We start from the raw sequence: 12,945 nt of genomic DNA on the forward strand, positions 1-12,945 counted from the left end.
AGAGTCACTATGCTGAGCTGAGCTACCGCCGGGGCCGAACCGTGAGCCACATTCTCCGGAGTCATTCGCTCTGGCCCCTGTGCCACACATTCTCCCTAATTGTGTCACCCACTATAGTGCCCGGAAACCGTGGCTTCAAGCCCACCCTGTGTAGCCTGACAGCAGCTGCTTGAACCCTGCCTTGGACTCCAAGGGTCAGTTGTCTGAACTCCTGTGTGGATAAAGGGGCACAACAAGCTGTAAGTGGCCTTTTCCTGGAAATGGCAGCTGACCGGGTGCAACTGGCCCTGCACTGGACTTTGCTATAGACCCTGCTGGACACCCTGAGAGTCTCTAGGTACCCTCCCCTAAGGTCCTAGGGTCATTGGAAGTGTTCTCCTGTGGTTGTTTGGGAACCAAAAGAAACATTGTAATCTTTGTACAGCTTTTCCTCCAGAGTGTCAGGGGGACCTGTCGGAGACAGTATCCGACTGGCAGGACCACACAGCCGGATTGAATTTCTGCTTCGTCCTGGTCAAGGCTCCAAGCAGCAGCAAAAATGGACTATGTCACATTCTGCATTGGGGCTTGGAAAACTTTCAGAGAGGAACCTCCAAAGCAGAAGGGCTCCAGCCTGCGTCAAGTATCCGGCCTTCGATTTCATGGCAGCAGCCACAATTTCAGCTGCAGGAGAGAATTTTTCCTCTCAAATAGTGCCAAAGCCCCTTTTTGGGTTATGACTTGAAAACTTTTCAAACTTTTTGACTTTCAGACTTTCACTTGGACCAATCCACATGTATCTGACCAGGACTCCAATCGCGGTCAGCCTCAAATTGCAGCTAGGTCCCGTCTCCCGCTTCCATGGACTATCATTGGCAAATCTCTTTCAGCCTGATTCATCAGAGACCCGTTTTGTGAGTCTATAATAGCGATTTATAAGGAATCGCTATTACAGACTCGCAAAACGGGATTCATGTAGGAATCGCAAAAAGATTTGCGATTCCTACACAATCCTGATTTGCGATTAGCAAATTGCTAATCGCAAATAAGGAATAACTCCCCATTCATTCCTATGGGCCAAAGGGCCCATAGGAATGAATGGGGAGTATTCCTTATTTGCGATTAGCAATTAGCTAATCGCAAATAAGATAGCGATTTAAAGGGTGCCAGGGGTGTCCAAAGGACACCCTGTAGCACCCCTTGAATGCAAATTGAAACAGGTGTTGCGCACACACATGTCCAAAGGACATGTGTGTGTGCAACATGCAACTTAGAAAAATGCTTTTAAAAGCATTTTTCTGAGTTTTCGCTATTTACCACGAGGTTTGACCTCGCGGTAAATAGTGGGCCGAAATTGCAAATTCGCAATTTTTTAATGGATGATGAATTGCATTTAAGGAATCTCAAATAGAGATTCCTTAAATGTAATTCCTCGCAAAATTGCGACATCGCTATTACCGATTTTTGCATTTGGGATGATGAATCCCAAATGCAAAAATAGAGCTCGCAAAGGACAAGATTCTCAGAATCTGGCCCTTTGCGAGCCGATTTCGGCTTGATGAATCAGGCTGTTTATTTTAAATTGATTGTGGGACTTTACTGTGTTCTGTGTGTTTTTTTCTACTGTGCTTACACGGCTGGAATACTTTACGCATTGCCTTTGATTTAAGCCGGACTGCTTTGTGCCATGTAACCAGGGATTTAGCGCAGGCTTATTTTATGTCACTTAAGTGACAACTAGCAGCTGGTGGCCTTATCCTTTGAGGTGGACACTTGTCCACTCCAAATTATAATCCACATTCCTATAGTATCAGAAAATGGTTTCAATGGGAGAGGCCAGAAGGTGACCTTAACCCTCATCTAGATTGGAACCCAGACTCTGGGGCCCAGGGGCCCTCCAGGATCCACTGTGCCCAACTCCTTCTTAACCTGAGTATGCAGCCACTGCTCTTCATGCCACCAGCACTGCCCCAGGGGATGCACAGTAGTTGTCAAAGGAAATGTTAGAATGATAAAATCAAGATGGCAGCACAGGGTTCCAGAGATGCAAGAGTGATCATGAAAATAGCAGCAGCCTAACAAGACGATGTTCACAAGATGGGCCTGGTGGCACTGTGGGATCATGCATCTGCTGGAGATGTCTATGTTTTTTTTAAAGAGTTTTATATAGCGCGAACGTGACCCGAATCGGGTATCAGAGCGCTTTACATATCACCAGTTGCATTACATGAGGACACATTAATTTTTGTTAGGCACGGGGAGTTTAACGGCCATATGCATCAAGCCTTTTTCGATTCGCAAAGGCCGGAATTCGGCGAATTCCGGCCATTGCAAATCGCAAAAGGCTGTTTTGCATTTTTTGATATGTATTAAAAAATCGCATCATAAGGAATCGCATACATTTGCGATTCCTTCTTTTGCTATAGCATTTAAGGAATCACAATTTTGTGATTCCTTAAATGCTATGTATGAAGCATTTTTCTATAGCGAATTAAGCTTAAGAAATCGCAATTTACCACCAACTTTCAATCATATAGTGAATCTGAGATGAGCAGACAGGAATCAGGCTGCAGCCCAGGGGCAGATGTAAAAGAGGAGGAGACAGATATGGTTGGGGTCTTGCATGCCTCTACTCCCTGAAACAGCACAGGCTCAACATTGAAGGCGATCTCAGGGGTGGTTCTTCCCAATCTTTCAGGATAAGTTGCTTTTAACTTGGGACTTCCATCTAGCTGGGATGTTACAGTACATGTCAGGGCCAGCGGTCACCTCCTCCTACTCACTAACTCTCTGAGAGCTGCCGTTTGTAGGAAGAGGTTGGACAGCACAGATGGTGAGCAGACTGCTTGTGTTCTTTTGTTCCAGCTGAAAAGTGTATCCAGAACATTTACCAAGAGTTCTGCCTGGGCCAGGAGCGGAAGTACTGTGGCATCATGGCCGAGCTGCTGCTGCAAGGAGAGCTGTCGCTGGACTCCATCAAGGCCAACATCACAGAGCTGATGGCGGGTGGCGTGGACACGGTAAGAGTCGGTAGAGTAATGGGTGCACTACGCATGGCTGTCAGCGTAAACATGGTAAGAGTCGTTGGAGGCATGGGTGCACTATTTATGGCTGTCAGCAGGTGTCACTCCATGGGGAGGTGTTGTATCCAAAGATCAGCACTTCCATCTTGTCCGTGTTGAGTTTCAGGCAGTTGGTCTTCATCCACTCGGTGACACTCATCACGCAGTTGTGGAAGTTTTTCCTAGTGGTGGAGGGGTCTTCTGAGAGCGAGAGGATGAGCTAGCTGTCATCTACATAGGCTATGGTGTTGATGCTATCGGTTCGGACGATGTTGGCCAGGGGTGTCATGTAAGTGTTGAACAGGGCGAGGCTGAGGAATGAACCTTGAGGGACACCTCAGATGATGCTCTTGGGTACCGAGGTGAAGGGTGGTATGTGGTTTCTCTGGGTTTGTCCTGTGAGGAAAGATGCAATCCATCTGAGGTTGCCTACCTGGATCCCGCTTGGGTGGAGTCCTTTGATGAGGGTCTGGTAAAACAGTATCAAATGCTGCTGAGAGGTCGTGAAGGATGAGGGCTGCTGTTTCTCCCCGATCAAGGAGGGCTCTTATGTCGTCAGTGGCAGCAATCAGGGTGGTCTCGGTGCTGTGATTGGTGCAGAAACCTAATGGGGAATTGTCCAGCAGGTTGTTTCTCTCCAGGTGTACTGTGAGTTGGTGGTTGAAGGCCTTCTCGAGGACTTTGGCAGTGAACTGGTGTAGAGAGATGGGTGGTAGTTCTTGATTTCGCTGGGGTCAGCGGAGGGTTTTTTGAGGAAGGGTCTGACCTCTGTGTGTTTCCATCAATCAGAGGAGGTGGCCAAGGAGATGGGCGCGTTGAAAATGGACGTGAGTTAGCAGCTGATTTCCTTGTTCAAGATGTTGAAGAAGTGGTTGTTGCAGGGGTCCGTGGGTTCTCCAGAGTGGATGGAGTTTATGATGGCTGTGGTGCTCTGTATGGTGAGCTGTTCCCATGCGGTGAGCGGATGCTTGTGGGCGGCGTCCATTGGTGTGAGGAGGTTGTAGAGGTTGGTGGGTGGGGTTCATAGTTTCTACAGATGGTGGATCTCTTGTCATGGAAGTAGTGCACCAGGGTGTTGTAGATTTCCTGGGATGGGGAGATCATGCTCTCGGTGACTGACAGGCAGGAGAACAACCTGATGCTACTGAAGAGTTGCTTGCTGTGGTTGAAGCTGGCTTTGATGCTGTCTGCCAGGGTGCCTCTTTTTGTGTCTTTTAGGCATTGGTGGTATTTGTTGAGGGCTGACTTGAAGGTTGTGCCATTTTCTTTATAGCTGTTTGCACTTGTGTTTCATTGTCCTGAGTTCCGGTGTGTTCCAACTGGGTTGTTTAGTGGATCTCCCGGTTTTGGGGGCTTGATCAATGGGACTCTGTCGGCTTAGTTGGTGATCCAGGTTGAGAAATTCTTGATGACCTGATCAAGGTTGGTTGCAGAGTCAAGATAGGTGTTCAGGGTGCCTGTCCATTGGGTCTCTGTCACTTTGTTCTAGTGGTGATGAGGGAAGCTGGGAGGCTTGGTGGTGGTGGATGGGGATCAAGCAATGTTGAAGTGGATGTTGACATGGTTGGCACTAGTGAATTTGTTGAAATGGCTGCACTAGACTGTCGTTAACAGTGATGATTGGGTCAAGTGTATGTCCTTTGCTGTATGTGGGTCAGTGACCAGTTGGGTGACACCAATGTTGCTCATGGTTTCCAGGAGGTTGGTGGTGTTTGCATCTTTGGGATCATCCAGGTGGAAGTTGAGGTCACTGAGGAAGGTGTAGTGCTTGGAGTCAATGGTGAGTGGGGTGATGCAAAAAGCATTGCATTGGCATTACAGAAGCCGAGGTGTGGACATGGTGTCCGTAGGCGAGGGTGCCTCTGATGGTTGTTCTGTCATCGGTTTGGAATTGGAAGTTGAGGTTGTCCATGATCAGTGTGAGGTCATCTTCCCTGGTGGTGAAGAGGATGGTCTCTTTGTGGATGATGGCAATGCCGCCGCTGTGTTTGTTGGTGCTGTCCTGGTGCATCATGTAGTAGCAGTTGGGCATCACTGTGAAGATGTCATGGCTGGAGGAGGGGTTGAGTCAGATCTCTGTTATGAAGATAACATCAGGGGTGAGGGTGGAAATGGTGTCCCAGATTTCAGTGGGGTGTTTGCAGAGTAATCAGGCATTGAGCAGGAGGAAGTGGAGTAGTTCTTGGGTGTTCTTGGTAGGTGAGGTGGGTGTGTTGAGTGTTTCTGTGAGGACGGGAGGTCCTGAGTTGAAGGCAAAGAGGCGGCAGTAACAAGGCCCTTCTGTTGATCAAGGACATGAGATGCAGCAGTTGTTGTTGCATCATGTAGGGTCCAGGGCTAGGAGCTCTGCGATGGAGTACCTGTGGGTGGTACGAAGGCCAGAGTTCCAGGTGCTGGGCATGGTCCAGATAAACATCTCAGTTCTGTATTGTACGCCTTTCACAAGGATGCTCTGTGAGAAACCACAGTAAGCTCAAAAGACAATCCCAGAATTGCTCCAGGGCATCATGAAGAGAGGTGAAATTAGCCAGTCTCATGGCAGGGCTTCCTCACTGAAACCTGTATTCTGTGAGGAACAGAGATAAGCTAAAAAGAGAGGAGTTATTTGGGGAGAATCCAATGAACCACAGCTACAGTCATGTCAACAACTGGAATCAACAACTGGTTCTAGCTGAAAAATAATAGTGCGCTGGTCCTAACATGTTTGCATTTTCACAATGGTCTTTAGGGTTTCAAACAATAACCAGGTAACTAATGGTGAAAACCACAGTAAGATCGGTACCCAGTGCATTTCTGGAGAGACTGTGCCAAGAAAGGCTCCCCCAAACGTAGAGCAATGCGCCCTTGGATTTCATGTTCGTAGATGTTTTACAGACCAAATACTGAAAATGTACTGATAACAAATTGCTTCACATGTTATGCAGAACCTTATCCAGTCAAAAAAGTAAAATTCCCACCTGCCATATTACATTGTGACACATTTAGAACCCTCTTATACGAGCAATGTTGACATTGATGAAGTAAAAAACAACCATCCTGAATGTGATGAACAAAGAGATTGGTTCAATGGGACTGTGTTACATATGCTAGGAATGCTCAGACCTCAGCAGGGATCAAAACATGGCCAAGACCAAGGAAAATTATTGCTTGGCTATAACTGATGTATTCAATATGATGCAACTGTGTTTCTCTCTTCCTCTCTCATCCTCTTTATTGATGCTCACCTCCTCTTGTTCTGTATCCCAGACGGCAATGCCTCTGCTCTTTACCCTCTTCGAACTGGCGAGAAACCAACATGTGCAGACGCTCCTTCGAGAGGAAATCAAGGCTGCGGACTCCCAGGGGCACCAGGACATCTCTAAGCTGCTCAACTCACTGCCACTGCTCAAGGGGGCGATCAAGGAGACCTTGAGGTAAGGACTGCCATCCCTTAGGAGACTATACCACCTGCACCAGACCACATCCCTCTGCAACTACCACTCCTGCACCAGACCTATCCTTGCTGCAGGAGAACACTCTCCTTTATGACAGTACGGCACTTCAGGAGAGATCATACCACGGAGTAGGTGGAGCTAGAGCAGATATAGGAATGTTGGAAAAAATTAGCTGTCAACTTTTAGACCTCCTGGTATTTTCAAGCAACAGCACTAAGGAGACTAGGACGTATGCATTTCCCATTATGGGAGTAGCCCTACAGGTCTTGTGTTGAGTGGTCATCTGGCTGAGTCCACATAAAGTCGCCCTATGCCACGGCCAGTTCATAGCTCCATAGTAATGAGAACTGTCGAATGGCCCACCATGGCAAATTCTAGCCACCAGGCTCATGCCAGCCAAGATCAATAGCTAGCAAGCAAAAGACACCCAATTGATGGACTGAATGCAGAACAAATCCAAACATTCACCTCCAGTCAAGAGATCTGGGTTAAATCCATCATTCTTTTGCTCACCATGCCACCCCAGTTTAGACCTGGACATATGCAAATCAGTCTTGACCCTATGCCTCATGGGAAAAGTCCAACCCGAACTGCCAAGCCACGTTCTCCCTGGACCGGAAACAAGCATCCTAGGACCGGTTTTGGGGTTTTACCTCTCATCATCCAGGATAGCTTCAATCCAGTGGCACAGTGAGCCTGGGACCCACGTCTGGGCATGCACGGCGCATTTAGGGTGAGGCAGACACACAATTGATGGACAAAATTCAGAACGTATCAAAACATTCACCCCCAGTCAATAGATCTGGGTTAAACCCATCATTCTTTTGCTCTCCATGCCACCCCAGTTTAGATCTGACCTTATGTAAATCAGTCTTGATCCTGTGCCTCATGGGAACAGTCCAGCCCGGCTGCCAAGCCAAGTCCTTCCTTGATCGGAAGCAAGCATCCTAGAACCGGTTTCGGGGTTTCACCCCTAATCAGCCAGGATAGCTTGACTCCAGTGGCACAGTGAGCCCAGGACCCACGTCTGGGCATACCCGGCGCACTTAGTGTGAAGAAGCATAAGACACACCGTTGATGGACGAAATGCAGAACAAATTAAAAGATTCACCCCCAGTCAAGAGATCTGGGTTAAATTCATCATTATTTTGCTCACAGTGCCCCACCCCAGTTTAGACGTGGGTTCCTTGCTGACTTTGCCACTGGATTCAAGCTAGCCTGGCTGATGAGGGGTGTTACCCTGAAACCGGTCCTAGTATGCTTGTTTCCGGTCCAGATAGGACCTGACCTGGCAGTTTGGACTGGACTGTTCCCATGAGGCACAGGGTCAGACTGATTTGCATATAGCTGGCTCTGAACTGAGGTGGCGAAGTCAGCTAAAGAATGATGATGGATTCAACCCAGATCTGTGACTGGGCGTGAGTGTCTGAAAGGTTTAGTGCTCCGTCCATCATCTCCTTGTATTTGCCTTGTGTCAATAGCTAGGCACAAATGTTAAGCCTTCTCCCTCTGCTCGCTGGTCAGTGGCAAGGGCAGCTTAACATTCAGACTGAAGCCATAGGTGTCTACAACAGTTTGGAGGAAAAGGCCTAAAGGCCACAAAAAAATACCTTGTACTCAAAGTTGAGAATTTCCATATTAATATGAAATTCCAAAAGGACTAGAATGATGACACAGTACATAATCTAGATCCCCCGGAAAATAATAGGGACAAAAAGTAGTAATTTAACGGGGCAATGAGCACACAGATAGAACGGTTGAGTGAACTAGGACCCTTCCTAGAGGGAGACTAAGGAAGGAAGTAGTGGACAGGAAGAAACAGGAAATGACAAACAAGGAATGAGGTAGTCATGATGGATTGGGAAAACAGTGCATTGTAAATAAAGTCCCCTTGTCGCAGTGATGATGCAGGATACGTTTATTAAGAACACAACTCTGTGAGGTCCACAGGAGGCATGCTGGGTTTCCAGTTGCCTAAGCTGAATACAACACAACTATCCCTGCAGCATATTGTATCATATAGAATTTTGGGAAAGGGTCAACTTTAAATCTACAGTACATTTTATGACAAAGGAAACAGAAAATGTGTAGTACAAGAAAATCGGAATGGAAAGGAACTGTAAACATTTTGAAGACGGCATAAAAATAAGAACTGCACACAGCGCATAAATAAATATCGTAGCAATATATACCATAATATATCATCCAACCACTGAGAAGCTTTCCTCAACCTGCCAAACTCTATTGTCATTTCTATTTCTTTAATGGAAAGCAGTACTACCAAGTTGGTACCAACCCATTCATCAACTTAACCCAATGAACATTCTGACAACATTCTTCTCCTCACCCATTCATGGGAATCTCACCCCTCTCTGGTTCCCCTTTTATCTGTCTCCCTTGTCCACATCTCACCATCAGACACCATCATTCAACCCCTATAGCCTTCGTCATCATCAGAGACATCTGAGCCCTTTCCACTCTTTTGATAATGTGCCATTTTCCTTTTATTTCTCTGACGATTCTCCAGCTCAACCCAACAGTCATAAGCAACTTTAACCTTCAGTGGACGTTTACATTTCAAGAAACCCGAAGTTTACCTTCCAGGCTTATCCTTCACCCAGGTACCTCAACCATGTTGGGACAATTTTCAAACCAGCACCCCAGCCTGTCATCCAAGCAAACGGTGCTTGAGCAACATACTGTTATGCGATACGCCCACACCATGTCCCTTGCCACAGTGTCTACCCGCAAATCACTTTAAACCGCCATTTCCATTTCTACTTTCACCATCCTAGTGGGCCTCTCCACCTGCCCATTGGGCTGGATGTTAAACAATATAGTTCTAATATGTTTGATTCCACAAATGTCAAAGACTTCCTTCATTACTTTAGACACTAGCTGGCTGCCATTGTAGGTCACCAGCTATGATGGCACTTCCTCATTGCAAAAACCTTCTTCCACGTTCAAATGTTACTATTGGTTCTTAGAGCCCTCAAGAAAATTACCTCAGTCCACTCAGTATGAACATCAACTAGAACCGCTGCATAATGCAAATGTTCCAGCAAACAGGCAGATGTTCTTCTTAAGTCCAAACAGACCTTTTCCCATGGCACACCTAGATTATGAAGACGCACATCATATGCAGAACTATGCCCACCTTGAGCCTTTTGTCACTGGCATCTACTTTTATATGCGTTTTTTTCTTACATTAGAAGGTGTTAGATTGCCAGCATTGGCATCGCTTTTTAACATCCTCAAAAGCTTTCCGCTGTACCTCCTCCCACAACAATGATTTCATTGTTTGAACAAAAGGTGCAGAATTTATGTTTTGGGTGCAAACTCCTGAGCACATTTTGGATAGTATTCAATTAAACCCATACAAAAACAAAGATGATCCCAATCACTTAGGATTATAAACATTTACAATGGCACTCACCAGATCCACTTTCTGCGAAACTCCTTGACCTCACATAAAGTACCCAAAGAAATCAACCTCATTTTCCAAACATCAGCATTTTTCTTTGCACCAGGTTGTACCAGCCCTTTTCTAATGTGTCCAGAACTCTCTTCGTCATCATGTCAAGGACCTCCACACTCTTCCCAAAGACCTGAACATCTTTATGGCAGAAAATTCCAAATTCTTCCCCGTCCAAGATCTCAGTCACTATGCAAGGAACGATACTGACAGCAGAGACCAACCCAAAGGGCAAATAGTAAACTGAAACACATCCGTTGTGGTGTTAAAAGCTGTCAGCATTTCCAACTAAGAATTTAACTTGATCTGATAGTAAGCACTCCTCAGATCCAATGTCGAGAAATTCTCACCATCCTCAATGACAATGTTCTGCTATAGAGGAAGCAGATTCACACAAAACTGAAGATCCCATCATCTTTTTCATAATAACCACTGGAGAGAGCCACTCAGCATCTTCAATTGGTTCCATGGTCCCCTGTTGCATAATATGTTTTAACATTTCCCTAACTTCACCTCTCACGATCATGGGGACCCTGCGCGCTTGGTGTATTACAGAGATGGCCCCTTGTTTCCAGACAATCCAATGAACGTACTCCTTGATGGACTCCAAATTTCCCATCAAAGACACCCTTGGCACTGGGTAAAATGTCCCTCAGACTCATATCCTTAAACACAATTACTCTTTGTGGAGCTCGAAATTGACAATATTGCATAAGTCATGTTGATAAAACCACCCCATAATTGGCGGCCCAGTTTTCACGATATAAACTTTCCCTTTGACCAAGCAATCCATGAATTTGATATCAGCCTGAAAGTACCCCACAACATCAATGCCACTCCAATGATATTACTTTAGAATGATATCCTTTTCTTTCAACTCAATGGCATGCTATAGTCTTTCAAACAAATTCAAGGTCAAGATTGTTCAGAAAGTGCCCGAATCCAACATGAATGGCACCATTTGACCTCTAATTTCTAATAAGGCCTTTGGCCTGTTCTTTCTCCCTAACTCTCCCTCCTATATTTTAGTACTTACGACCCACAACAAGACTTCATTTGCACCACTGGACCTTTTTCCCATCTTTGCACACCCAAGCAAAGCACCCTCTGCTGCCACTCTTACACTCCTTTCCGATGGCAAAATTATTTTTCCAATTTGAGCCAGTGGAAAATCCCCCACATCTGCTACATCTGTGTTCTACTTTTGCTGGTGGAGATACACCACCCAACATGAATATTCTACTTCCCTCACTGGACATTTCTTAGCTAAGAGATAGGAGCCTCCTCCCAACAGCATTTACCTTATTTGAGGTCTCCTTTGTAACCACTACTTCTGACCCTTTGCTAACCTCCATTTTCTGCATTGCCCTCATTCAGATTTCAGACTCCTCGACCACCTTGGCTATGGCAATGGCCTCCTTGAGCGTGGGATTGTAAGCCAGCCACATCTGTCCCTGCATTTTCTTGGTTTTATTTTGTGCAATAAGATGGCCTTTGATCAGCCTATCAGTCAAGGGTCCAAACTGACATTTTCTTGCAAGCTCACAAATTCATCACTTGTCTCCCCAAGTCTTTATAATAATAATAATCCACATTTGTAAAGCGCACAATCACCCGTTAGGGTCTCTAGGCGCTGGGGGCCGTCAGGAAGATTAAGCAAGCTATTGCCCAGAGTCACATGGTGCTGGACTAATCTGCCGCCGGTGCCAGGGATCGAACCGTGATACCCAGCTTTCGGAGTCAGTCGCCCTAGCCGCGGCGCCACACCTCTTCCTAATTTTCTTTGAGGCTAGGTATACCATTTGTGACTTGTCATATTTGCCACATGTGACTTATGCACAGCATTGTTTCGGTTTACTGAGATTGAGATGTGGTATTGCGCACTATTCCGTCGCGTTTCCTAAAATGAAATCACGTCCCCCAGATTCAATACCATGTCCGTGTGACAATAAGAGCAAACAAAGCACACTGCTCTTTCTAATATTTTGTCAATGTTATTGTAATTTTAGAAGTTTTTATCTTAAGCCTCTGTTTGTTACCCATAATATTAGGTCCCACAAAATTGCAATTACATATCTGGTTACTCTGGAGGACCCACTAACATGCTACAATGTTGCTCTGTTCTTCTGAGATCGATTAATGCAAGGAAAAGCTTTATGCTATAAACTAGAAATGAATTGTTTGAACTAATTGGTATTTTTAAATGTGCAGAATTTTTAAATATACTTTATTGTGTGTACTTTTATGGCTGTTTTATTTTTAACAGCCGAATAAAGATTTTGAATTGAATTGACTGGTCATAGCCACATTGATAGATTTGCAAATCTTGTTTTTAGCCTCATTTTAGCCTATTTGTACAGAGATTGCAATTCGTTGAACATCTACTGGGAGATATTTGAACTCATGTCCCTCTCCCTCTCCCAAGAATGCTGAGTAGGAGCACCTGCTTCCTGTGAGATGAAAAGTTAGGACCATCAAAAGTCTCAACATGATTTAAGGCAGTTGAGTCAGAAAAGTTGGAGGTGCAATCACTGTTTCGGGGTGATCCGTCAAGCGGGGTCTGAGTAAAAAAGGGTGGGGGCCCAAAACCCATTTTACCCATGCTGTTTCCCATCAGAACTTTAGACAACACTACAACCAAAAGACTGAAATGAATTAACCACAGTTAGAAGAGAGATAGATCTTTATTTTGGTGAAAATCTGCCCAGCTGTTCTAGGGAAATTGAGGAAAAAAATGTATTGATATCTAGAGCCGCAGGAGTCCCGCAGGGGAAAAAAAAAACAAAAAAAAAGAATTCTGTTTAGCTGTTCCTGCGAGAGACCCACTGGGTCATACGATGCAATGGGTGCCTGCAACATGTAGAGAAATGTTGTGACTGCCACTTTAAGACTTGGGGACTCTGTCCCTGTGTCCTCAAAATTAAAATAGAGTAACATATAAGGAGGCAGGGTAGGGGCAACCGGACCCCCTGGCCCTTGTGGGGGGGTATCCAAT

At 45.6% G+C, this 12,945-nt stretch overlaps 1 protein-coding gene across 1 annotated transcript in view; it reads left to right on the forward strand.

Moving 5' to 3' along the window:
• LOC147725041 (cytochrome P450 11B, mitochondrial-like) overlaps positions 1 to 12,945 on the forward strand; it is a 131,768-nt gene that overhangs the window by 106,607 nt on the left and 12,216 nt on the right. The window contains exons 5-6 of the mRNA XM_086966506.1: positions 2,845 to 2,999; positions 6,288 to 6,454. Coding sequence (XP_086822632.1) covers positions 2,845 to 2,999; positions 6,288 to 6,454 — 322 coding nt within the window. The remainder of the gene's footprint in view (positions 1 to 2,844; positions 3,000 to 6,287; positions 6,455 to 12,945) is intronic.

This window comes from Lissotriton vulgaris, chromosome 4_1 (assembly GCF_964263255.1).
Source record: "Lissotriton vulgaris chromosome 4_1, aLisVul1.2, whole genome shotgun sequence".
NCBI lineage: Eukaryota > Metazoa > Chordata > Amphibia > Caudata > Salamandridae > Lissotriton > Lissotriton vulgaris.